General features: G+C 45.1%; 1 protein-coding gene across 2 annotated transcripts; it reads left to right on the top strand.

The window, feature by feature from the left end:
• The first annotated feature begins 4,643 nt into the window (after positions 1 to 4,643).
• Positions 4,644 to 25,671, top strand: CHI3L2 (chitinase 3 like 2). 2 transcript variants are annotated; one of them, XM_003933447.2, is made up of 12 exons: positions 4,644 to 4,732; positions 10,385 to 10,601; positions 12,368 to 12,397; positions 13,578 to 13,779; positions 14,088 to 14,144; positions 17,035 to 17,185; positions 17,743 to 17,867; positions 18,118 to 18,247; positions 21,009 to 21,191; positions 23,573 to 23,689; positions 24,491 to 24,630; positions 25,463 to 25,671. In XM_003933447.2, exons 2-11 carry the CDS (start codon positions 10,562 to 10,564, stop codon positions 24,626 to 24,628), a joined length of 1,173 nt encoding a protein of 390 aa, XP_003933496.1. In that variant the 5' UTR covers positions 4,644 to 4,732; positions 10,385 to 10,561; the 3' UTR covers positions 24,629 to 24,630; positions 25,463 to 25,671. The 2 variants fall into 2 exon arrangements, with proteins under 2 accessions (XP_003933496.1, XP_010342321.1); XM_010344019.2 differs by having other exon boundaries at positions 25,552 to 25,670.
• The last annotated feature ends 638 nt before the right edge of the window (positions 25,672 to 26,309 follow it).

The following is a 26,309-nucleotide window of genomic DNA, read 5'->3' as shown; positions in this document are numbered from 1 at the left end:
CTAATCTATTGCACTCACTCAGTGAATTTTTAAATTTTGAAACTTGTAATTTTTAACTTTTCTTCATTTTTCTGATTAATATTTCATAATTTCTATTTCTCTTATACTCATGTTTTCCTTTAAATTCTTGAACATACTTTTTTTTTTTTTTTTTTTTTTGAGATGGAGTCTCACTCTGTTGCCCAGGCTGGAGTGGGGTGGTGCGATCTGGGCTCACTACAACCTCAGCTTTCCAATTTCAGGCAATTCTCTTGCCTCAGCCTCCCGAGTAGCTGGGACTATAGGCACCTGCCACCATGCCTGGCTAATTTTTGTATTTTTAGTAGAGACAGGGTTTTACCATGTTGGCCTGACTGGTCTCAAATTCCTGGCTTCAAATGATCTGCCTGCCTCGACCTCCCAGACTGCTGAGATTACAGGTGTGAGCCACTGCACCTGGCTTGGAACATACTTATAATAGCTACTTTAAAGTTCTTGTGTATTAATCTCTGTCATTTCTAGATCTGTTTCTATCGACACGTTTTTATCCTGTTTATATAGTCATATTTCCTGTTTTTTGTTTTATCTGGTGATTTTTTTTAATTGAATGCTTGACATTGTAAATGTTACATTGCTGTTGAATGTTTAGATTTTGTGGACAGGCAGTTAATTTATTTGGAGATTGATATGAGCTTTCTTTTCTTTCTTTTTTTCAGACAGAGTCTCATTCTTTTGCTCAAGCTGGAGGGTAGTGGTGTGATCATAGCTCACTGTAGCCTCAACCTCCTGGGCACAAACAATTCACCTGTATTACCCTTCCAAGTAGCTGGGACTACAAGTGTATGCCACCATACCCAGCTAATTACTTTAAATTATTTTTTGTAAAGACAGAATCTCTGTGTTGCCGAGGCTGGTCACAAACTCCTGGACTCAAGTAATCCTCCCATCTCGGCCTCCCAAGGTGCTGGGATTACAGGCATGAGCCACTGTGCCCCACTCGACTCGAACATTTTTTTTTTTTGAGACGGAGTTTCGCTCTTGTTACCCAGGCTGGAGTGCAATGGCGCGATCTCGGCTCACCGCAACCTCCGCCTCCTGGGCTCAGGCAATTCTCCTGCCTCAGCCTCCTAAGTAGCTGGGATTACAGGCACGCGCCACCACGCCCAGCTAGTTTTTTTTGTATTTTTAGTAGAGACGGGGTTTCACTATGTTGACCAGGATGGTCTCGATCTCTCGACCTCGTGATCCACCCGCCTCGGCCTCCCAAAGTCCTGGGATTACAGGCTTGAGCCACCACGCCCGGCGACTCGAACATTTTGAAGCTTGTGTTTAGACTTCATTAGAACAGGTCTAGAGTCACCCTTACCATGAGGCTAGGGCGGCCCTTAACTAAGGCTCGACCCTTCTGAGGTTTCTATTAAATCCCTACCTGCTCAAGAAGGACTTTCCACTCTAGCCACCCTTAAGTCAAATGTCTCCCAGCCCTATGCAAGCTCCAGTGGTTACTCAGCTTCCAGATACCTGGTGGTGCTCGTTTCCTCGGTAATTTTTGTTGTTGTTGTCGTTTTTGCCCATTCTCCTGCAGTCTCACCCCCATATGTAGAACTTTGCACTCAGCCAAAGATCTGAGGGAAACGCATGCAGGTTTCCAAAGCTCTTTTCGGTACTGCTCCCTTATCTCTGGCATTCTGTTGTGAAGTTTCCATGCCTCCCAGCCCCATCAAACTCCATTCTTTGTCTGGGTGGGACTTGCATGCTCTCCGTAGGCCCCTCCATGTATTGCAGTCTACATAAGTCACAAAGCTGGAGTCGTGGGAGGGCTCGCTTTGTTTGTTTTCACAGCCCTGCATTGTGTCTTGCCCAATGTCTGAAAACAATCGTTTCTTATATTTTATATAATATCCTAGTTTATGGTGTGAGAGTTACACAGTCAGGACTGGAGGAGACCACAGATATTTATTTATTTATTTATTTATTTATTTATTTATTTATTTATCTATTAGGCAGAGTTTTGCTCTTGTTACCCAGGCTGGAGTGCAACAGCGTGATCTCAACCCTCTGCAACCTCTGCCTCCCAGGCTCAAGCGATTCACCTGCCTCAGCCTCCCAAGTAGCTGAGATTGCAGGCACCTGCCACCATGCCTGGCTAATTTTGTAGTTTTCGTGGAAATGCGGTTTCTCCATGTTGGTCAGTCTGGTCTTGAACTCCCAACCTCAGGTAATCTGCCCACCTCGGCCACCCAAAGTGCTGAGATTACAGGTGTGAGCCACCGCACCCGGCCCACAAATACTTATTACATGTGTGAAGCATTTTAGTGAAGATGAGTTAGTGTGCATAGAGGAGGTAGAGGAACTGAAACTCGGGGGTGGGGTGGGGTGGGGAGGAATTTGCCCGAGTCAAAGCTGTCGTTAGAACTGGGAGGAGAGGCCTGGAGCTTTGCATCCTCGGGTTGTGCTTTCACATTCAAGCCACATCATCTCTTCCCTGGCTTAGCTGCTCTGAGCACTGCCTCCTCCTCAGCTGTCTCCTCCTCCTCAGCTGTCTCCTCCTCCTCAGTTACGTCTTCCAGCACTTGGGATGCTGACTTCTTCAGCCAAGGCCCACTCCAAGCCTTCCCCATACCCACAGTCAAATAAGCTGGAAAGAGGTTTTCCATCCCAAGTGAATCAGATCATTTGGAAAGACCAAGACCCACTAGCTCCATCATGAGCCAGTGAATGAGCTTTTTGATTATCCCTACTTTGACTCCTGCTTCCAATGTGCCCAAAGACCCCCTCATCACCATGCACCCTGCAATATGAGACCATGTCTGTGAAAGCATGCCATAAACAGCAGCACTTAAGCTAATGGGATTCTTTAAACAATAATTAGAACAATAAGCATCTGCCTCCATGTGCCGGACCACAGCGGGTGCAGGTGAAAGGCCTGTCTTCTCAAACAGCACTTATTCTAGGGACTGGCTGCTCACTGCGGGGTTCAGTTAGCAGACAACCTTCTACTGCCAATGGTTTCAGGGTCTGCCTCAGACGCAGATAAGGCAAAGAACCCCTTTACCCAAGGTCATGACTTGCCAGGGAAGCCCATAACTTGTGGCTGAATGAGGAGGAGGTATAAAAATGGAGGTATTTTAGTCCAAAGTGAGACAACTCTGGTGGATGTCACTTGTTCTGGATCTTCTGGCTAGGTTGGCTGAAGCTTTGTCAGAGCTGCCTCCAAACTTAGTCTCTCCCTCTGCCCAATCTTGCTCCCTCTTTCCTTTCACAGCTGATAATTTCTGATTAACGACTTGCACTCCCACTTCAACTCCACACCTGCTCCCAGGGGGCCCAACCGTGACACAGGGAATGACAAAGACCATGGACTTTGGCAGCTACAGTCCAGCCCAGTTTCCCCGCAGACAGTGAAAGGTCAGGTCAGGCAGGGGATGATTACCACAGAAGGGCTACCCTGACACCAGTCTTCAGCTCCTCAACACTTTTTACCTTCTTTTTTTTCTTTTGAGATGGAGTCTCACTCTGTTATCCAGGCTGGAGTGCAATGGCGCGGTCTCGGCTCACTGCAATCTCTGCCTCCTCAGTTCAAGTGATTCTCATGACTCAGCCTCCTGAGTAGCTGGGATTACAGGCACCCACCACCACACTCAGCTAATTTTTGTAATTTTAGTAGTGACGGGATTTAACCATTTAGCCAGGCTGGTCTTGAACTCCTGATTTCAAGTGATCCACCTGCCTCAGCCTCCCAAAGTGCTGGGATTACAGGCATGAGTCACTGCACCTGGCCAAACTCCTTCTTTATTAATGTAACAGAAAGTTGAAATGAAGGTGAATTATTGGGACATGAGACTAGATAATGTTTATCGAGTAGACGCTCTGAGTCAGGTACTATGTTAAGCACTTCACTTGCATTATCACATTTCATTCCCTCAAACAACCTCCCAGGGAGGTGATCTTATTATCCCCATTTTATAAAGCCCCTTGACTCTGTCTTATGAGAGTTGGGGCAGGCCCCAGGGCAACGAGCGATGAGCTCAGATGCCCTCCAGAGTCCCGGTCTGTCTTCCACCGCATGAATCCCTGTGAGCAGCTTTATTCTCATTACTGGCTGCTGCTTACATCCTCTTTTTCCTCCTTCCTCCCCAGCTCTCAATTCTGCAGATCTGGCAGCACCTGCTCAGACCCCATCAGCAAATCAGAGGCACTTTCAATGCCCAACCCCCACCCTCAAAAATAGGAAGAGGAGAAACTCTCAGACCACATCCTGCATTTGAGCAAAGTTCCCACCAGTGGTTCAACTCAGGCAAAAGTTTACACAACACCTTCCAGCTCATAGCTAACCTAGCATCCACCAAAGCTGGGCTCCCGGGAGGCCATTCATTCACTCATCAGCAGTGGACTACCAGTGATGGATCTGCTGTGTGTGTGGGAAAACTGGAAGTGTACAGATGAATGATTCATTTGTTTATTCTTACACTTTTCACCCAACAGTGACTTCCTGAGGTCTTATTTTGTTTGAAGCACAGGTCCTGAAGATGTAGTGGGGAGCAAGAAATAGTGTTGATCACATGCTCCACTTAGTGGAAGAAATAAGATTTACAGTCCATTATCAAACAACTTTGGAGCAGTCCAGTCACACACACACACACACACACACACACACACACACACACACACACACAACATCCAGAAGAATGGACAAGAGATTTGTAGCTGGAGAAGGATCATGACATCTCACACATAAAGGGTCTCAGACAAGGTGAGTATCGAGGTGGCTGCTGCACCTTGTTCTCGTCCTCCCTCGTTCATCACTGAGCCCACGTCTTTCTATTTCGGCTGTCTGGGTGCCTCACAGACCCACTGCTCTCCCCAGGGAGCACATGCCTCTCTCTGAACCTGCTACCTCTTCTACCCCAGGGCCATCCCAGTGGACACTTTCCCTCTTGAAACCTCCGTCCAGTGTCCTGCCTTCTCGATGGCCACACTGAGCTGGGATCCCATGTGTCCCATGCTGAGATATGCTAAAAAAAAAAAAAAAAAAAAAAAAAAAAAAAAAAAAGCCGGCTCTTCCTCAGCCTTGAAGCACCTGAACAGAAGAAGTCCCTTTCTGTTACACCAGTTTTAGGCCTGAATCCGGCCCCAGAAATCAAGGCGGGACAGCGCCAAGCCTCAGGCATGCAAGCATGTTAGGGCAAACAAGAAAAATCCACTTTGCCATATTTAGAATAGAGCATTTCTTCTTCCTTTATTTTTATTTGCATTTTTCCCTTTGATCTTCCCACGTGTTCTTCCTCTACGTTCTCTTTTTTGGGTCACACTTATTTCTGCAGTGAACATACTTATTTCTTTTTCCTTTTTTCCTTTTTTTTTTTTTTTTGGATCATACTTATTTCTTTCTCTCTCCCCTCATCCTTCCAACATTTCTGAGACAACCTCGGTGCCAAGAAGAGTCTGGGCCCGGGACACCTGCCCAGAGCCAAGTAGATGTTGAGCTGCCAGCCGACAAGCACGAGAGGGCGCCCTTCCCCATGCCTCTGCCAGGGAAGCTCCCACCCGAGTCCAGGCTGTCTCTGGATGGTGACTGCCCCCTCCTCATCACTGACTAATAGAAGGCCACCCGCCGCTGTTATTTCCGCCCTGTGGCAGAACCGGGTTCTGAATTTCCCCTTAAGCAAATCCCCAAAGCATATTTTTAACCTTATCTCGGGTTAATAAGTAGTTTTCCAACCTTTAGGGATTCAAGTTCTCCCTGGGGTTTTAGAACGGAGCTAGACTCCGCCTTCACAGGCCCCCTGCAAATCAAGGTGACTGGAGAGTGGCATTTAAATCTGGCCTCATATGCCAAGAAATGGACATCCTCTCGCATCCTCATGCTTCCAGCCCCCTACTGGTGATCTTGGTTCCCATGACATCCCTACACTCTCAGTCACACTTGTTCCCACATCTGCCACAGAGTTACGGGGTCCAACTTCACTACAGCTGGTCTCCCTGTGAGTTTCCTATTCTTCTCATGGCAATGCCCAGATCCTCCTCCTAATCTCTTCTCAAAGTTTGCTTTCAAAGGATGCCAGCCAGGTCCCTACCTGGGCAGTTTGGCCCCTCCGTTCTCTGTAGTCCTCCATTCTGTTGGTGCCACTGTGGTGTTTGTGTTTAATTATCTGCTCCTTTATCCTGCCTCTCACATATGTCTTTCCAGAGCTAGATGCAAAAGCTGTAAATGAAGATTGGCAGACGTACAAAATTTTTTAAACTATATAATGAAAACAATATAAATACAATAGGAAGGAAAAAAATAAAAATTACAATAAATATAATAGATTAATTTACATAATCCAGAGAGAATTCCTAAAAAGCTATACCAAAGAGAAGGGGAGAATCCAGTAGAAATGGGCAGGCAACTCAGAGAAGGAGAAAAGTATTGGCTCAATCTTTAATTTTAACGTAAGTTAAAATAAGAAGGCAAAATTTTAATATGAAAGATCGACTAATAACAGCCATTGTTTATTGTTTACTAGAATGAGGGTAAGAAGCATGCCCATATGTAGTTGGAAGGAGTACACAAAGAAGCACAATTTGAAGAGTAGTAGAATAGTAAATACATCTTTTTTTTTTTTTTTGAGACAGTTTCGCTCTTGTTACCCAGGCTGGAGTTCAATGGCGGAACTCGGCTCACGGCAACCTCCGCCTCCTGGGTTCAGGCAATTCTCCTGCCTCAGCCTCCTGAGTAGCTGGGACCACAGGCACGCGCCACCATTTCCAGCTAATTTTTGTATTTTTAGTAGAGACGGGGTTTCACCTTGTTGACCAGGATGGTCTCGATCTCATGACCTCGTGATCCACCCGTCTCGGCCTCCCAAAGTGCTGAGATTATAGGCCTGAGCCACCGCACCTGGCCAATACATGTCTTTTATACAAAATCATCGAGGAATTATCTGAGACTGTGAAATTTGAAAACAACTGAAATATCCATCAATGGGGGATGCAGTCATTGCAAATGGCATATAAATTGATATTCTCTATTCTGACTATGTGAAAGGATGCTTTGCCATAAATTGTTGAGAGTGGGAGAGAAATAGAGAGTGTGTGTGTGTATGCGTGTGTCAAGACAGAGGAGACAGAGAGAAAAAGAAAGAGAGAGAGAAGGGATTAGGGAAGATACATACCAAAATTGTTAACAGTAGTTTCTTTAAAGAATGAGTAGGTACTTTCATTTTCTGCTTTATATATTTTAATATTCTTAGGGTTTTGCTGCAATGTAAATTTGCTACAATTACATTTTTTAAATTTCAAGTTTGAGGAAAAAAGGAATAATCTGTTTACATGTTTGTCTCCTCGACTTAAAACAGAAGTCAACAGAAAGCTGGAATCGAATTATATGTGGTTCGTATTTGGTTTACTGTATAAATTGCATTTATGCAGTGACTGACAAAGAGTAAACACTCCATTCATATTCTTTTCAATTAATTTTCTTTTATATATTTTAAAGATCGATGCTTTATTTAGCAGCCAGTTATTTTTTTTTTTTTTTAAAGGCACTGGGAGACAGGTAGGGAGCAGATGTGCAAGGCCCCGAGGATCTGAGCCTTTGAACTAAGTGCAAGTCTGTTCTCACAGGCTAAGGCAGGATCCTGAACAAACATTTGTTAAGGTTTTCGTTTTTGTTTCAAGTAATTCTTTTTCTTTCTTTCTTTCTTTCTTTCTTTTTTTTTTTAGGTAGAGTCTTGCTCTGTCACCCAGGCTAGACTGCAGTGGTGCAGTGGTGTGATCACAGCTTACCAAAGTCTCAACCTCTGGGGTTCAAGTGATCCTCCCACCTCAGCCTCCCAAGTAGCTGGGATTATCAGCATGTGCCACTATGCCTGGCGAATTTTTGCTTCTCATATTTCCTTTACCTAAGAACTGCACGTCGGAGATGGGGAGACAGACACAGGCACTGAAACAGTCACACAATACAGTGTGAAGGAATGAAAGGAAACAGGATGCGCTGAGGGCAGAGGTGCCAGCTCTTCATTCCCCATAATAGTATATTTACCTGTATTTATGCATTTGTCTCCACAAGTAGAGTACACGTTTCTTGAGGTAGATAAAACAGGGGCTCTATAAGCTCTTATCAGTTCATTACAAGGTGTAGGTTTTCTATAAGTGTTTGTTGTACTTGTTGGATGCTAAAGGATTGAAATCCATTTTTTCCTTCTGGGGCTCCAACCCCTGCACCCGTATTCTCTTTCTCTTCCATGAGTTAAGAACATGCTAATATCTCTTGTGACTTCGAAAGATTAGGAGTCTAGTAAGGAATGTCTCCAAATTAGGTTTTGAGTTGGAAGAGGCACTGGAGCAGATGAAGACTTTGCTTAGGAGAGAATCCATAGCTTAAGCCTGGAAGGAAACTTGTTTAAGAAGAAAATCTGCAAACACTTGCCATAACCTTGAACATGAAAGTCAAAATCTGATTGACTAAGTTTTCTCTTTTAGTTTGGGGGACAAGTTTATCCTTTTCTAGAATTAAAATGAAGACACATCTCTCCATCCACCAACGTAATAAGGCATCATGTCAGGCAAGTGGGGATAAAACATTAATGCCTTTCGTTAGTGTACTCCCAGTGCCAATCTAGTCATCCGTACAGACGTAGATACTTGCAAAGCAATGCAAGCAAGTGTGAATTCACAGGCACACTTATCAAACGCTGCATTTACCTCCTTCAGCAGGGCAGGAAATGCCTACCATAAGATGAAAAGACTTCAATTCAAACTAACAAAGAATCCCATGAGTGCTTTCTTAAATCTTATTTTAAATTTGAAAGAAGAATGAATACATTGCTATGCATAAGAAGTTTAGTATGAACCTATATTATATTTATTATCAACAAAGAAACAAGAACAAAATTAGAGCTTTCCACATCACTGACTTGGCACCCTCTCAGTGGGCTGAGCTGTTTTCACACTGAAGTTTCTGCAGCTTTCTGGAGACCTTGAGAACTGAGTAGGTGGATGTCTTAGGTCAGGCAGCTATAAGAAAATACCGTAGACTGGGTGACTTCAACAACAAACGTCTATTTTTCACAGTCTGGAGGCTGGGAAGTTTAAAACCAAGCTGCACACAGATGAGGTGTCTGGTGGTGGCCCTCTTCCTGGCCTGCTGTAGGCCACCTACTTGCTGTCTGCTCACATGGTAGACAGAGAGATCATCTCTTTTGTGCCTTTTCTTGTAAGAGTACTAATCTCATTCATAAGGGCTCTACCCTAATGATCTAATTACCCTTAATGCTACCTTATTCATATGACATCACACTAGGAATTAGGGCTTCAACATGTAAATTTTGGGTGGCACGGAGGAACCAGTTATGAAAAGGGCACTGGGAGATAGGTAGGGAGCAGATGTGCAGGGCCCCGAGGATCTGAGCCTTTGAATTGAGTGCAAGTCTCTTCTCACAGGCTAAGGCAGGATCCCGAACAAACATTTGTTGAGGTTTTCGGTTTTGTGTTTCACATAATTTTTTTTTTAATAGAGTCTTACTCTGTCACCCAGGCTAGACTGCAGTGGCGCAGTGGTGTGATCACAGCTTACCGCACCCTCAACTTCTGGGGCTCAGGTGATCCTCCCACCTCAGCCTCCCAAGTAGCTGGGATTATCAGCATGTGCCATTACGCCTGACTAATTTTTGCTTTTCATACGTCTTTTACCTAAGAACTGCACAGTGGAATTGGGGAGACAGACATAGGCACCGATACAGTCACACAATACGGTATGAAGGAATGAAAGGAAATAGGATGCACTGTGGGCAGAGGTGCCAGCCAGTCCCAGCTGTGGGGGGGGGGGCGGGGGTGGAGTGGGAAGAGCTACAGAGAAGGTGCCATTGGCGGTGACTGGTAAACAATAGCTGTTGTAGGCCGAGGCGGCTCCTGCCTGTAATCTCAGCACATTGGGAGGCCAAGGCAGGAAGATCACTTGAGCCCAGGAATTCAAGACCAGCCAGGGTATAATGTAGTGAGATCCTGCCTCTCCAATTTTTTTAAAATTAACAAGGTGTAGTGGTGCACACCTGTGGTTCCAGCTACTCTGAATGCTAAACTGGGAAGATCCCTTGGGCCCAGGAGGTTGAGGCTGCAGTGAGCCATGATTGTGCCGCTGCACTCTAGCCAGGGTGACGGAGCAAGAGCAAGACCCTATTTCTAATAATAATAATAATAATAATAATAAGAAGCAGGCCAGAAGTGGTGTGAGCACAGAGAGAGGTGGGGACAAGAAGAAGGAGACAGATTGGGATGAGGAGGAAGGAGATTCAGGGTCGAGGTTAATACCAGGGAGCACAGCCTGAGTATCATCTTCCCTTCTCCAGGACCGGGTCCCTTTCAGGTGGGATTACATGAAAAGGGCTCTTCAGCAGCTGTATTCCCAACTCATTTCCCACAGGTCAGAGTTGGCATTGCTCAAATCTGGGCTTCATTGCCGAGAAGTTTCACAAGTCTGCCAGGGGAAGTCCCTAGAATCTCCTGGATTTCTTGCTTCTTTCCTGTGGGACAGGCTGTTGAAACCTCAGAAGATAAAAGACCCAGGGAACATACATCCCAGGGGAAGCTGGCTGAGGATATGAGAGCAATCACCATGAACCAGAAGTCTCTCTGGGCAGGTAAGCAGGGGGTTGATAATTCAGAAGGAAAGCTGGTGAGGAGGGAAGGGATAATAGGTTTGTAGAAGAAGTGATCTTCCTTCTTTCAGGGGACTGCAGTCTCTCTGTTGACCTTAGTGTCAAAAAATCTCAAGTTAATGCAGCTTTCGCAGGGGAACCTCCTGATCCTTCCTGAATGGGAAAGAAGGCAGCAGTAGCCAGAGCGCTTTGCACCAGTGGGATGTTTTCAGTTTGCACAGAAGCGCTTCTTGTCCACATTAGAACCAGAGTCAGGAGACAGGAAAGAGGCCAGACTTTCTTAGTCCCTCGGTGTATGAGCGTTGTATTAGGAGTCACATCTTTCATGGGCTATGCTGTGGTTACATTTTAAAACTTCTGGAAAGCCCCATGTTTCTCATCTGCAGAATGGTTTACTGAATTAAGTGTTTTCTAAACTCTCCCTTTCAACTCTACAGTTCTGATCCAAAACTCTGGCTTTTGTGGTGGCTGGGAATCGGGATGAGAGTGGGGATGAGGCTGAGGAAATAGGGCTGTGGGTGAACGAGGGATATTTACCAGGAGGGGAGGGAGGAGTATGTCTGCTGGAGGAAAGAATCCATTGCTTTGTGTCCATACCTCTTTTATCCTGTCTTAGCCTTTCAGGCTATGACGGGCCCTTGGTCAGAGCCTTTTGAGTTTCCTGTTGAGCTTAGCTTAGCCCGGGACCCTCAACAGGTCAGCCAGCAGGGAGGGGACCCTTTGGAGAAGGGCCTGGAGGCTGGCCTGACAATGCATGTGCCAAACAGTTTCTCCGGCCGTTTACTTAGCGGGTGTGTGCAGAACCAGGTTCCTACATTCCCTGCCTAAAAAACACGTGAATCATCAGGAGAGAACAGTAGAGCCCTGTTTTCCAGCCCTAAGCTCTGCAGGGGAGGAATCAGCTCCAGCAGCTGTGTCATTCAAAGTTTTCTCTCCTTTTTGACTGCCCCTTTCTTCACTTTCAGACCCCAAGGGTTCCAGTGTGGACAGTATGTTCAGGCTGGGGGGATTGCTGTTCCAGGAGTCTTGTCCAGTGGGCAAAGTGTCTAGGATCCAGCAGGCTGCTCTTTCTTTCCTTTAGGAGGATGTGTTCAGGACAGAATAATCTCACCAGTCTTCCTAGGGTAGGCATCCTATGGAGAAAGCCTGGGCATAATCTCAAACATGTAAGTTTAGAGCACTTCCAGGGCCAGCTCACACTGCTCAACTCATCTTACCTTGTTGTAAGAGTTAATTGTTTGTGCATAGAGTGACCATTCATCTCAATTTGCCTGAGACAGTTCTGGTTCAAGCTGTTGTCCCAGGGAAATTATTAATGCTCCTTTTCACTCTCCTAAGGGTCTCATTGGACAATAAACTATGTGGTCACACTACCTATATTCAACTCCAGTGTAGACCATGAGCTCCTTGAGTGCAAGGAAGGCATTAATGCACTGTAGCTTCTCCAGTGTTCTGAGCAATGCTTGCCACAGAGCATATGATTTAATAGAACTTTGTTGGATAAATGAATGGAAAAATAAATTCCCAGGTTGGAAAATGTTTCTGCCTAGGGATATAGAGACTATAAGGCACCCCAGGGCTGGGGACCTCAGGTCCTGTAAAAGAACCACAGCAGCTGTGGCTGAAGAGCCCAGATGAAGTGTGGCTCTATCTCGTATGCGGGCACAGCCACATTTTCACTGCCATCATCTGGGACAGCAGAACCAGGTTTGGCTCAACGGATTTCTCTTTCCACCCGTCTTTTGCAGGTCTAGTGGTCCTGCTGCTTCTCCAGGGAGGTAAGTAATCCATAAGTCACTACTGCCTGGGTCTCCTGGCTTGGGTGCTTTCATTTTTTTTTTTTTTTTTTTTTTTTTTTTTGAGACAGAGTTTCGCTCTTGTTACCCAGGCTGGAGTGCAATGGCACGATCTCGGCTCACCGCAACCTCTGCCTCCTGGGTTCAGGCAATTCTCCTGCCTCAGCCTCCTGAGTAGCTTGGATTACAGGCATGTGCCACCACGCCCAGCTACTTTTTTGTATTTTTAGTAGAGAGGGGGTTTCACCATGTTGACCAGGATGGTCTCGATCTCTTGACCTTGTGATCCACCCGCCTCGGCCTCCCAAAGTGCTGGGATTACAGGCTTGAGCCACCGCGCCCGGCCTCATTTTTGATGTCCATTTTCTTTCTCTGCTACATGCTTTTTCTCTTGATTACTGTCTCAGGTTCTGCCACTGACATATTTATGACACTGAGTTTTTGTTCTGTGTATCTTTTTGTGTGTCCCTTGTTCTAGTTCTGTCTTTTTGAGCCATTCTCTCTCTCACCCCACTCCCATACCTGGCCTCAATATGTGTGCATGAATACCCGCATACACAACGTACATATTATCTGTTTCTCTGCTGATCTGTGTCCTCCATCCATCCATACACACTGAAGCTTAGTGCTCTGTGGGTATTTCATATGTGGATGGTATATCTGTCTCTCAGTGTAGTTCTTTTTATTTTTTTGAGACAGGGTCTCACTGTATGGTCCAGGCTGGAGTGCAGTGGCATGACCATGGCTCACTGCAGCCTCGAGCTCCCAGGCTCAAGCACTCCTCCCACCTCAGCCTCCTGAGTAGCTGAGACTACAGGTGTGCACCACTACACCCGGCTAATTTTTAAATTTTTTGTAGAGATGGGGTTTTGCTATGTTGCCAGAGCTGGTCTTGAACTCCTGGGCTCAAGCGATCCTCCTGCCTCAGCCTCCCAAACTGCTGGGATAACAGGTTTGAGCCCCTGTGCCCAGACTCAATGTATTTCTCAACTGGGGTCTGGGTACTTCAGAACGAGCACTGAAGGCCCAGGCTGAATGACCCTCAGAGGCTCTGGCAGAATGGGCGGATGATGCAATGGCTGTCTTGAGGAGAAACTTGTGGCTTTCTGGGCTCTAAGGCACCAGCACTAGAATCTCATTGGGTCTATTCACTCAACTCCAGGATCTGCCTACAAGCTGGTATGCTACTTTACCAACTGGTCCCAGGACCGGCAGGAACCAGGAAGATTCACCCCAGAGAACATTGACCCCTTCCTATGCTCTCACCTCATCTACTCGTTCGCCAGCATCAGGAACAACAAGGTTATCATCAAGGACAAGAGTGAAGCGATGCTCTACCAGACTATCAACAGTCTCAAAACCAAGTCAGTAAGATGGAGGTGGAAACATACTGCACGGGCTTTAGGGAAGGATGTTGGTCTTAAGCTGGGCCTAAGACCTACTATCTCATTCGTTCATTCGTTCATTCATTCATTCATCCATTCCTATGTATTTCTCTGGGTGTATTTCTGATCCTAACTGTTTTTGTCACCAATGCTTCACTGAACTTTGCTTTGGTTCCAACATCCAGGCCCTATTTGTCCATATTCTCTACACTTAAGAACTCTGTTCTTTAGACAAAGGCTTCCCTGGCAGCCAGAAAAGCAATAATCATCTTTTTCTTCTACTTCAGGAATCCCAAACTGAAAATTCTCTTGTCCATTGGAGGATACCTGTTTGGTTCCAAAGGGTAAGACCACATCTTTATTTTTTGTTCATTTTCCCACGTAATTTCTGATCATCACCACTTTTCCTCCTCCTGAGAAGAGATACTGGACTAGGCTTTAAGACATTTTCCCTTGGCCAGGTGGCAAAACTGATCTGAGTTTTCTCACAAGCAGAGGCACAGCATTCAGCTTCCTGGGGTCTTTGAAGGAATTCTCTCAGAGCTTAACACAGGCCCAGACACTCAAGGCTTGCGAAAAAGTAGGCCATGAATAATACTCTAAAAATTCTTAATTATTTACAGAACGTTTTCCACTTAATGGATTGTAGAGATAGTTTTAATTGGAAAGTGCAATTTTTTTAACCACTAGAGGGTTTGACTTTGCACCCCAGGGTGGGTTGGGTGGGTTGCTTCCTCTGAGAAGCCCCACCTTGGCCCATAGCAGTCAGCGGACTACAATGTCTGGGGTCCTGGCTGCGCAGCCAGATGGCCTGAGCACCATCAGAGCAGCAGAGGAGACTATCGGTTCTGCTTTGCTTAAAACCAAAATAGCTACTGATACAAAGCACACATTCTAAATCATATTTTCTATTCACATGAAAATGATATCCCACTTACATCAAGAGCTAAATGAAAATACATAAGGATAAAAATCACATTTTTTCAATCTTCAACTAGAATTTATCTAATTTTGAATTTCTTCTGCTTTATTATTTAAAGTGCTAGCATCTTAAAAAATCCAGAGATCTTACACTCGGCTAGGAGAGTCTTGCAGTTTTTACAGAAATCTGACAATACCACTTGAGCAACTTGTCAGTGCTCAGTTACAGCTGGAGTCGGCATAGAGAAGAAGCAGGGGTTAGAAGACCTATGTAGATTTCTGCACACAGAAAGAAGGAAGAAAGATCAGGCTACCTAACTTTTTTGGTTCTGTGTTAACCCCTCCATGAACACCCTTCAGTATGAATGGGTTTCCATGGCAACTATCTTTCTAATTCTCAAATTCTCTCTCCTTCCTAATACCGTGCTTAGGTTTTGATACAAATAAAAATGTCTTCATTCATTCATTCATCCTCGCTTTCGTTCATTCATTCAGTAAATTCATTCAGTAAGTAATTGTTTACCAGTTTAGTGATTAAAAATAGAACTTTGGAGATAGACGTGTTTAGTTTGGATTTCCCGTTAGACCCATGCAAGGCGTGTGACTTCATCAAGTTCTTCAATGTCCATATGCCTCAGTTTTCTTTAACTATACAATAAGAATAGTAACAGAATTTACCTCAGGGTGATGTTGTAAACGCAGGCAATGCAAGCAAACTGTTTAGCATAAGGGCTCAATGGTTGCCGTAATTATTATTATATGATTATTATTGTTATTATTAGGTAAATGCCAGGCTTTGTGTCAGGTGCTGTGCAGAATAATTATGTATGTGAAACACACAAACTTGCTTCTGAGGAACAAATTAGTAAATTTCTATTGAATGGGCATCTCTCCTAAAATTAGAGTCATTTGCCCAGAGGCTCAGGTGCGATGGCTTTCTGATTATTGTAAGCACTTTCAAATGCAAGAGAAAAGCTAGAAACCTATTTCCACCATAGTTTTCTGATACCAGGCCAGTTTCTTGCTATCTCTTCTACTTTGAAGCTGAGAGACATGCAGGAATTAAAAATCTCAATTAAATTGAATAAAACAAAATTAATTCATTCAAGGCTCTTAGAAAGCCTGGGGGTGGGAGCTATTGTAAGAGGTGAAAAGTGATACAACTTAAAGGTTATGTGCCCAGAAAATACCAGTTTCTCATCTACAGCTTTGGGTTTTAAATGCTGTTGGTACCATTGGTGTGGGCATCTGAGAATCAACTTTGTGGCTTCAGAATTCTGGTTCGGATGAAACTTGAGGAGCTGCTGCTTTCAAGGCTCGCTTTTCGTCAGATATCCTGGGGGTGGGGAGATCTGCATTGCCTGTTTGTGACCGGGATGCTTGTTTGGGGACCATGAAGTCACTGGAGTCCAGTTCTTTTTCCTAGAACTTCCCTAAATGTTACCCCATTGAGGCATGTGAATCAGGATTAGGACCCCCAGTCCCAATTTAGAGGTAGCCAGACTGGAACTCAGAGAGCAGGTTAATGACAAAGTGGCCATCAGAAAGGACTCTGACCTGGACTGGAATCTAGCTCTCCTGACCCCAAGCCCACCACACTGCAAACTGCTTTTCCAAGGGTGTAAAGTGTTAAACCAAAGCTGGACAGTATTTAAAGCAGTAAAATAGATTTTATTCAGGAAATACTGCAATGGGGGGAAAAGACCTCAGTATGGTACTGGGTTCCATTCCAAGGATAGCAAAGGCAAGGGAGGAAATTAGTCAAAGAGCACGCTGCGGGAAATCAGTGGATGGAAAATCGTAAGGAGAAAGCATTAGGGCTGGGAGGACTCTTGCTAAACTGATTCAACAGAATTCCTGCTAAAGGAGGCCAGAGTGCTAAGCTATCACCTGGGGGATGGTGGTGGGGAGGTGAGGTTGATCAGGTACCAGGGGTGGGGTTCTCTTGCTAAACTGACCTAGCAGGATTTTTGCTAAAACTGGACACTGCAAAGACAGACACAGAAGCCCAGGGCTGAGGTCCGGCTGAGAAGAGGGCTCAGAGAGGCCCACCTGAGGTTTGGTCAAAGGCAGCTCCGTTACTATCAGGAAGGTCTGCAGAGAACCCAATCTTCTTTTACCTGGCTGGATGAACATTCTGGCCCAACAATCCTTCTTCTTTCATCTGCTTCAAAAGGGGAAAGCATTAGAACAGACAACTTGTAAGCAAATATTGGGGAAGAGAAGACTACTTCAGGATTTCTGCGAAAACCGTGTTGCACTGCGGGTGTTACTTGTCCTTTCGAAAAAGACACTTGTATTGCTTCTTCCCAGGTTCCACCCCATGGTGGATTCTTCTACATCACGTTTGGAATTCATTAACTCCGTAATCCTGTTTCTGAGGAACCATAACTTTGATGGACTGGATGTGAGCTGGATCTACCCAGGTCAGAAAGACAGCACTCATTTCACTGCGCTGATTCATGTAAGTCAGACACCATGGTGTACTCAGTACTCTGACATGCAGAAGCCACAGACACACTGGAAGAGAAAAAAGAAGAGGTTGAGTCTGGTAGGCAGTCCCAGCCTTTCTGAAGCCCCCACTAATGGGAGAAAAGCCCCTGTTCCTTGCTTAAGGCAGGAACAATATGAAACAATGGAGCCCCCTTATATATTTATTTTGATATTCTTTTTGATGAAGATCATCAAAATAAAGCAACATCCATAAAAAAGAGTGTGGAGCCATAGGATTTCCTGGGTACCGAGGTAGCCTCATAGAAGATCTATCAGGTAGATCAGAAAATCTATCAGGTAGAAATCAAGACAGTTATTTCCTGGGTACAGTGAGGCTGGGATCCTCCTGCCTAATGTGGAAACTTCCTGAGCAGATACAGGCACAAGGCATCCCATGTGGGATGGAGAGGAAAGGATTGATCTTTTCCACCTAATGTGGTTCCAGAAACCTCATAGATTCCAGGCAAGAAGCTTAGTGCTGTACTCTAGGAAGGGAAATCTAACACTTTGTTTCCCTGTTTTCCCTAGGAGTTAGCAGAAGCCTTTCAGAAGGACATCACAAAATCTACCAAGGAAAGGCTTCTCTTGACTGCAGGTGTATCTGCAGGGAGGCAAATGATTGATAACAGCTATCAGATTGAGAAACTGGCAAAGTGAGTACATCAGAGCGACTTTCCATCCCTCTGCTTCCAACTTGCAAATGATGCATCAGCATGTTTGAGGGATGAGAGGAGGAGGAAGAAAAGGAAGGTCACCGTCCTAAGCCTGCATCATTCAGTCAGGAACAACTTTCCAAAGACTTTCAATCCATCTAGCAGCATCATTCAAAGCCAAAACAATTACTTCCAGTTGTTTCTACCACTGCTCATCACAAAATCTCTCCATTTGCTTTTGGCACTCTAGAGATCTGGATTTCATCAACATCCTGTCCTTCGATTTCCATGGGTCTTGGGAAAAGCCCCTCATCACCGGCCACAACAGCCCTCTGAGCAAGGGGTGGCGGGACAGAGGGCCAAGCTCCTACTACAATGTGGTGAGTGGACCAGGGGAACCACAGGGGCACCAGCTGTGGACGTGGGGCACCGGGGAAAGTCCAGCATGTCTAGAGTTACTTCTGTCTTGAACTGAGGAAGATCCATGGGCCCAGGAGGGATGTGGGTGGCCCCAGGAGCAAGTGAGTGCAGGAGAAGTGCTTTAACCAGGCACCAATAAAATATCACCTGGAAAATGTCAGAAGTGCTGACAGCTGAAGTGCCCTGAGCTCTTTCTCTGGCTGAGAGTGCCTCCATCCCGGTCTTCTCTGGATTTTCCATCTTTGATACATTCCTTGGCACCTACACAGGTGTATAGAACTTGTACCTTCCTGTGTCCATCTGTATTCCCTATTTAATTCTATCTTCAAAACAACACCTTGAGGTCAGCTGGGTAGGAATTATTACTCCCACTTCATGGATGATGAAATAGAAGCTTGGCAGATTCCATTGACTCTTCAGGGTTGTATGATGTGAAGATCCTGGTGGTGGGAAATGAAAAGTGAAAAAAAAAATGTTGTTGATGTTGTTCTGGAACAAAATGTATCTACCCAATGGGTTGTCCTTGCCCACTGCATAGACAGAGCTGATTTATCAATATAGGGGAATTGCAATAGAGAAAGAGTTTAAGTCATGCAGAGTCAGCTGTATGGGAGACTGGAATTTTAGTATTACTCAAATCAGGCTCCCTAAAAATTCAGGAATCAGAGTTTTTAAGGATAATTTGGTGGATGGGGGTCAGAAGGTGGGGAGTGCTGATTGGTCAGGTTGAAGATGAAATCACAGGAGTTCAAAGTAGGTTTTTCTTGCTGTCTTCTGTTCTTGGGAGGAATCACAGAACCGGTTGAGCCAGATTCTTGGGTCTGGGTGGTGTCAGCAGGCACATCAGAATGCAAGATCTACAAAATATCTCAAGCATTGATCTTAGCTTTTGCAGCAGTGATGTTATTTCCAGCTGCAATTTGGGGAGGTTTGGAATCTTGCAGCCTTTGGCTGCATGAGTCCTAAACCATAACTTCTAATCTCGTGGCTAATTTGTTAGTTCTACAAAGGCAGACTGATCTCTAGGCAAGAGGAGAGCTTGTTTCCAAAAAGGACTGATAATCGTCTTTGCTTCAAAGCTAAACTGTAGACCAGGCATCCCCAAACTATGGCCCTTGGGCCGCATGCGGCCCCCTGAGGCCATTTATCCAGCCCCCCACCGCACTTCAGGAAGGGGCAACTCTTTCATTGGTGGTCAGTGAGAGGAGCACAGTATGTGGCAGCCCTCCAACGGTCTGAGGGACAGTGAACTGGCCCCCTGTGTAAAAAGTTTGGAGACGCCTGCTATAGACTAAATTCCTCCCAAATTGAGTTGGACTTACACCCAGGAATGAGCAAGGACAGCTTGGAGATCAGCAGAAAGATGGAGTCAGTTAGGTCAGATCTCTTTCACTGGCATAATGTTCTCAGTTACAATTTTTGCAAAGGCTGTTTCATATATATGGATGTATATTTCTAAAATTCTGGGGGAAAAACAGGGAAAAACATCTGTGTTGCATGTCTCCAGGCCTTCATATTCAAAGTTACAAAATGGATCAGTCCAGAGCTAGATCTCCTGATTTCTGGTTGGGGTTTTCCAGGCCTTCATGGGGCTAAGTCACATCAGCCTCCTTCACTCCTTGCTCTCTGCCAGCTATCTTTAAGGATGGGGAGACATGTTTTTGTCTTCTCTAATCCCTTATTTTGTTCTGAGAGCAGGAAAACCAAAACTAGCCTCTTACCTCCCAATCTGTCTATAAACCAAAAATAAAATTCTAAGCCCTCCAAACAAATCCTTCCTCTTGGCCAAGGGCAGTCCAAGGTCAACCTGAAAAATCAACTCAGGTCATGATGGGAAGTGGGGTGTCGGACATGCCTCACAGCTGACCAGCATTAACACCAACACAGAGACCAGAAACATTTACAATCTAGTCTCTCTGAAGCCTGCTACCTGGAGCCTTTACCTGCATGATAAAACATTGGTCTCCACACCGGCTTATCATAACCCAGATATTCCTTTCTATTGACCTCAGGCCTTTAGATAATAACTCCTTCAATTGCCAGTCAAAAGATCTTTGAGTTCTCCTATGACCTAGAAGCCCTCGCTTCTGGTTGTCCTGCATTTCTGGAGTGAAGCAGAGTACATCTTACATGTATTGATTGATGTCTTATGTCTCCCTGAAATGTATGAAATCAAGCTGTACCCTGACCACCTCAGGCACATGTTCTCAGCATCTCCTGAGGGCTGTGTCGTGGGCCATGTATCACTCATATTTGGATCAGAATAAATCTCTTCAAATATTTTACAGAGTTTGACTCTTTATGTTGACATGTCCCATTGGGTCCAAGGTCATTGTGAGGCCTCATGGACAGCCATGTTTGTCACTATTCACAATGAGCCATCATGTAGACAAATTCCATAGGGATTTTGAGTTGACTCCAAAGGCAAAGGAAGATGGTGACGGTCTTGATTTCATGTTTTTGAGGTTTCTTGACTCATTTCTTTAGTGATCCACTGTCTAATTCCTTTCAGAAATTAGAAAAAGATGCATAAGCCTTTTGGCTAAGGAGCATACGTGCATTAGAACAAGCACTCTGGTCCTGCGGGGTTGGGTCTGTTCACACTCGGATATAGAAAAGAAACCAAGCAGTCACCTTTGTGAAGTTTGGGATAGAGGCTAAAAAAGGCCTGACACCTTGCTTTCCTCACACTCTGAGCCACTATCTCTCTTTCCATTCTAGGAATATGCTGTGGGGTACTGGATACGTAAGGGAATGCCCTCAGAGAAGGTGGTCATGGGCATCCCCACGTATGGGCGCTCCTTCACACTGGCCTCTGCAGAAACCACCGTGGGGGCCCCTGCCTATGGCCCTGGAGCTGCTGGACCCATCACAGAGTCTTCAGGCTTCCTGGCCTACTATGAGGTACCCGGAAACCCCCTGTGCCCTCAGCTGCCTGCAATGTCTGGGTGGCAGTTCCAGCTTCAATCTGACAGTAAAGCGTCCTGAGTGTTGTGAAGGAGAAAGTGCAGAGTACTGAACGTGTGAGAGGAGCTCCTAACTCTGGCTTGGGAGAGGGTCAGGGAATGCTTCCTGGGGGAAGTGAAACAAGCTGAACTCTGAAGAGAAGATGGAGCTAGCCAGGAATGGGGATAGGTAGAAGGAGGGTATGCAAAACTGAAAAGGAAGACCACCCCAAGTTCTTGATTTGAGCAGCTAAATGGCTGGCAATGCCATTTACAGAGATAGGGAAGACTGGAGGGAGGACAGAGTGGAAACTGGGCCTGCTCATGAGATCAGTCTTGGACATTCTGAGTGTGAGGAGCCTGTGGGACATACAGATAACAAGTGAGTCATTGAATCGATGGACTTGTATCACAGCAGGCCAGTCTGCATCAGACAGATAGACTCAAAAATATCAGCATAAAGATGGTACCTGAAGCCAAACCATACAGTGGGAAGTGAAAGGGGCCCAAGACAAACCCAAGGACTTCCTGCACCCGGGGGATGTGCAGAGGGAGGGATGACTATTAAGGTAACTGACAGGGAACTACAAGAGGGATGGGAAGAATCCACACAGTTCTGTGCGGAAGACCTTAGAGAAGCCAGTGTTTCAAAAGGAGGAAGTGGCCAAATGTGTCAAATTCTGTACAGAAGTCAGACAGATCACGGGGATAACAAAAGTATTCAGCTAATTATGCCATCATTTCTCTCTGCCCTCCAATCTAGGAACATTTATTTTAAAAGCACAGGGGAAGATAGAAATCTAACAATAAGTCAGCCAACAGAAACTCTTTGGACACTCCCATACCCCAAACACTGGGTACTTTGAAAGCTAGAAATAAGAAATTATCCATCCTTCTCTCTAAAGGGGTTATTGTCAAGGTAGAAATAATGTAGAATACAAATATAACTAGTTAAACAAAAGTTCAAAAACAAGATAACTGTAACATTTAATAAAGTCACAGAGGCAATGGCAAAACAATATGGGATTAAATGATCAATACATGGTGTAGAGTGACATGAGATCAGAGATGGGTGACCAGGGACGGCTCCATGGAAGAGCAGAAGTTTATGCTGGGCCTTGAAGGATGAGTAGAACTTTAATCAGGTAGAGAAAAAAATATTAATCTATATCCTGGTCTCTCTTTGGAGTCCCAGCCTGACCTCTCATTGTGGGTGTGGACATGCCATGGGCCCACGCTGAATGACTTGACAACCACCAAGATATCCATTCAGTATAGTGCTCAATTTTTCCCTTCACATTACACATGAGAATGATTGACACATCATCAATTCAACTGGCAAGAGGAATGGGCAAGAGGCAAGGGACATGGATCATTGTAAGAGTCCTCATTGAATCTCAGGGTGCCTGACAGATAAGAGGTGGGAGAGAGGCTGAACCATCCTTGGGTACTTTAAGTTGATAGCAATAACACTCTTAAAATAAGAGAGAAGAGAGGTCATTGCTCAGAATCTGCTGGTAGGGTTTTAAAATCAACCAGTAGATAGGCACTTTTCCATCTCATGGAAAGTTTGATTCGATTGTTCAGTTCATATCTAGGTCATTACAACTTTGACAGGTTGATATTTGATTAAATATTCAACTTACATTTTCTGCCTTCATTGTAGTAAGCATGAACGCAGTTCATTCAAAAAGAGTAATCCAAAATGGATTTTCTATGATGCTGAAATGCATTTTTTAATTGAAGATGTATCTTTTTTAGAGCTCCTCCTTATGCTAACAGAAAGAATGTAGCTAATGATAGAAGGGGAGTCCCAGGACAGGGGATACTGGGAATGGGAGGGGACAAAGCTGGAGTAATGAAATTGAAGTGGAGATACTACAAGGTGAGGAACACTGGTGATGATCTTGATAATACTTCACATTTGTAGAGCACTTTACTGTTCCAAAAAAATTTTAATGTGTATTAGTTCATTTGATCCTAACAACACTTTAAGGCAGATATGTTGGAAGCATTATTGTAATTATTTCCATTTTGCAAATGAAGAAGTTGGAAGATGTATTGGTTGGTGCTGGGGTCTGATCTGGAACTCAAGTATTTTCTGATTTCTAGCTGCTGTGTCTCCTCCTGATGAGACTTCAGCACAGACACTTCACAGTGGCTCACCTTGGGCCACCCACTTTGTATGATATAGGTGGTCATTTCTCTCGTTGTCTGATCCTTGGGATAAAGGTTCTGATATTTTCCCCAAGTTTCTAGTGGCTCACCTGTCCTGTCTATTCTCATCAAGTTTCAAGAATAACCCACTACTGACCCTTCTGTTTCCCCTTCCCCTGCCAGATCTGCCAGTTCCTGAAAGGAGCAAAAATCACGAGGCTCCAGGATCAGCAAGTTCCCTACGCAGTCAAGGGGAACCAGTGGGTGGGCTATGACGACGTGGAGAGCGTGGAGACCAAGGTAGGGGGGCAGCAGGCTCTGGAACGGGCAGATGCAGCTTTGGGGCGGGGGTTGGAGGGAACGGGGGTATGTGGTAAAATGCCTGAATACTCCATGTTGAAAGAGAGGTTTCTGAGGCCCCAGACTCTAGGATGGGATCCAGCACCCTCTATAGTTCAAGTCTAGTAGTGACTCTATGTCATACCTGTGAGCAGCTGTGGTACAGGTAGAAGAGTTGGAAAGCATGCAAAAAATAGTTGAGAACAAGTAAGTTTATTCTGATAAGCAAGGAGTGGAGAGAAGTGAGGGGCAAGGAGCAGGGAGAGGGAATAAAGGAGACATTGGTGCCTGTATAGGTAATTTACTTTGTCAATTATCTCAGGACACACTGTCAGTCCTTCTCAAGGATTGCCTAACTAGAAGGCTCCAGATTCCCGAGCCTATCATTTCTTAGACCTTGGAAAGACATTTGTGCTCCTCTCACGGTTAGGGCAAAAAGGAGGCTTAAGTGTAACTGACAATCCTGGCCACTTATCTTGTTAAGGGATTCCTAGTTTCTTTCCTTATTATGGAGAGTTTTCTTAGCCTCCAAGAATGCCGGACCTTGAGTGTGGTGACTCTGTGAGTCAGAATGAGAGATGGCTAATGCTGACTTGGCGACTCTCTCTCTGAGCAATTTTACTCCTCAAGGAGTCTCTAACTCCAGAAAATAAGCTAGTCTACTGCTGCAGTCTAAGCCTAGATCCTCATCTGAACCTGATATGGTCCTGGATCGTTAGGGGCGTCTTCTCATCTCTGTGTGTCCTTCTGTGCCTCCCATAGGTTCAGTTCCTAAAGAATTTAAACCTGGGAGGAGCCATGATCTGGTCTATTGACATGGATGACTTCACCGGCATATCCTGCAACCAGGGTCCTTACCCTCTTGTCCAAGCAGTCAAGAGAAGCCTTGGCTCCCTATGAAGGTAACAGTCTGGGCTGGGGCTGGAAGTGGGCCGAGAGCTGGTCAGAACAGGCACAGGAGACTGGGGGAGATCATCTTCACATATTTGGACTAATCCTTTCTCATGCTCTTTTGCCTCTTCTGCGGTGTTTTCTTAGCAATTAGGCTGGTTCTGCCCTTTTCATAGGCATCCCATAGACTTTTAAAATAATAATAATATCAATAAATTTTAGCTCACTTTATTGGGCAGAATATGAGCTAAAGACTTTCATTACACGTATATTAAGGATAAACATTGACTCCACCACAATTCTTTGTTACAAAACCATCAGCCTGTCTTAATTTTCTAAATCACAATAAATCTGACTCTATGCCCTCAATTCACTGGACTGATGATAAATTCAATCTCAGTCATTACCTAATGCTCTTTTTCCCCACCCACAGTTGATATTACTTAGTCTTGATATTTGGGAGGTCTCATGGTCATTATTGATATATGCCTTTACTTAAGCCTCCCTGTGACCTTGAAGGTTGGTGGCTTTGCTGCTGCTCCGTCCCTGAGCCCTCTGTTCCCTAGGTGTGCTGATGAAGGCTGTTGCTGACCAGCCAGCTATGCTGTGATCCACTGATTCTAGTGCAGAGGGTGGAGAAGCAGGTCACTGGGTCTCACTGCAGACAGACAACGGAAAAGGACTGGCTCTGCTATCCTGGCAAAGGGCCTAGAGCCATTTGAAAACTCTTGATTAGATGGTTGGGTAGCAGCCTTCCAACTCTGAGTATCCATTGTTTAGTAATTTGACTTAGGCCTCAGTTTACTGAGTTGGGCTTTGAAATAGTTTTCCTTTTGTTTCCAGGATTAACTTACAGAGAAGCAGGCAAGGTAACCTTGCTGCCTGGGGCCTGTTCTCTCCCAGGAATTCTCACATGGGATTTCCCCTTGCAGGCTGGCCTTTGGATCTCTCTTCCAAGCCTTACCTGACTTCCTCTCAGATCGCGGATTGGGCCTGGCTTTGTTTTCCTGCAGCTATTGACTTGTGGCCCTGAAGTACAATAAAAAGTTCATCCAGTATAGCCCCATTTGTTCAGTCCTTGACCCTGTGATATCAGGCTGTCCTGTCTCTATTATTTGTGGGGTCCAGAGCTAGGGTGCAAATGAAGGTCTGCATATTAGATGTTTAAATATTAAAATCAGCTCACATGCTGTTAAATATGACTTAGGCTCCAACATTAACACATATAACTTTGCAACCACTTTGAAGATCAGAACCTGAAAATTTAGAATTCTCAGACTCCTTGGAATTCCATACCAGAATGCGACTGCACGTGTCCTCAGCTCCCAGCCAACAATCTTTGTCTCTTCCCATCATTGGCTCTGTCTCTCACAGTAGAAGCCTCGTGGGCATACTTGTGGACATTGTAGGCTTCGCATCCAAGCTTCATCTGCACTCTACCCTCTGTCCTCAACCTCCAACACACACACACACACACACACACACACATACACACACAGCCCCTGGGCTATGCATGTGTGGTCCACTCTCAATGAAGATGGGCCCAGGGAAAAGTCACGTGTAGGCCCTGAGAGTGTGTACAAGTTCTTCCATCTGTTTGGGTAGAAATACTGGATATCTGGACCATGATTTAGAAGAGGAGGTATGTGAGCTTTAGGGGAATGTGCTCCTAGCCTGACAGTCTCCTTAC

Source organism: Saimiri boliviensis, chromosome 11 (genome assembly GCF_048565385.1).
Source record: "Saimiri boliviensis isolate mSaiBol1 chromosome 11, mSaiBol1.pri, whole genome shotgun sequence".
Taxonomy (NCBI): Eukaryota; Metazoa; Chordata; class Mammalia; order Primates; family Cebidae; genus Saimiri; species Saimiri boliviensis.
The sequence above is the reverse complement of the archived record's forward strand: the minus strand, read 5'-3'. Positions and strand labels throughout refer to the sequence as shown.

Coding starts and splice junctions, on each gene's coding strand:
- CHI3L2 (XM_003933447.2), top strand. CDS start 10,562: ATGAGAGCAATCACCATGAACCAGAAGTCTCTCTGGGCAG. Junction 13,780..14,087: donor ATCAACAGTCTCAAAACCAA/GTCAGTAAGATG, acceptor CTTCTACTTCAG/GAATCCCAAACTGAAAATTC. Junction 17,186..17,742: donor ATTTCACTGCGCTGATTCAT/GTAAGTCAGACA, acceptor TGTTTTCCCTAG/GAGTTAGCAGAAGCCTTTCA.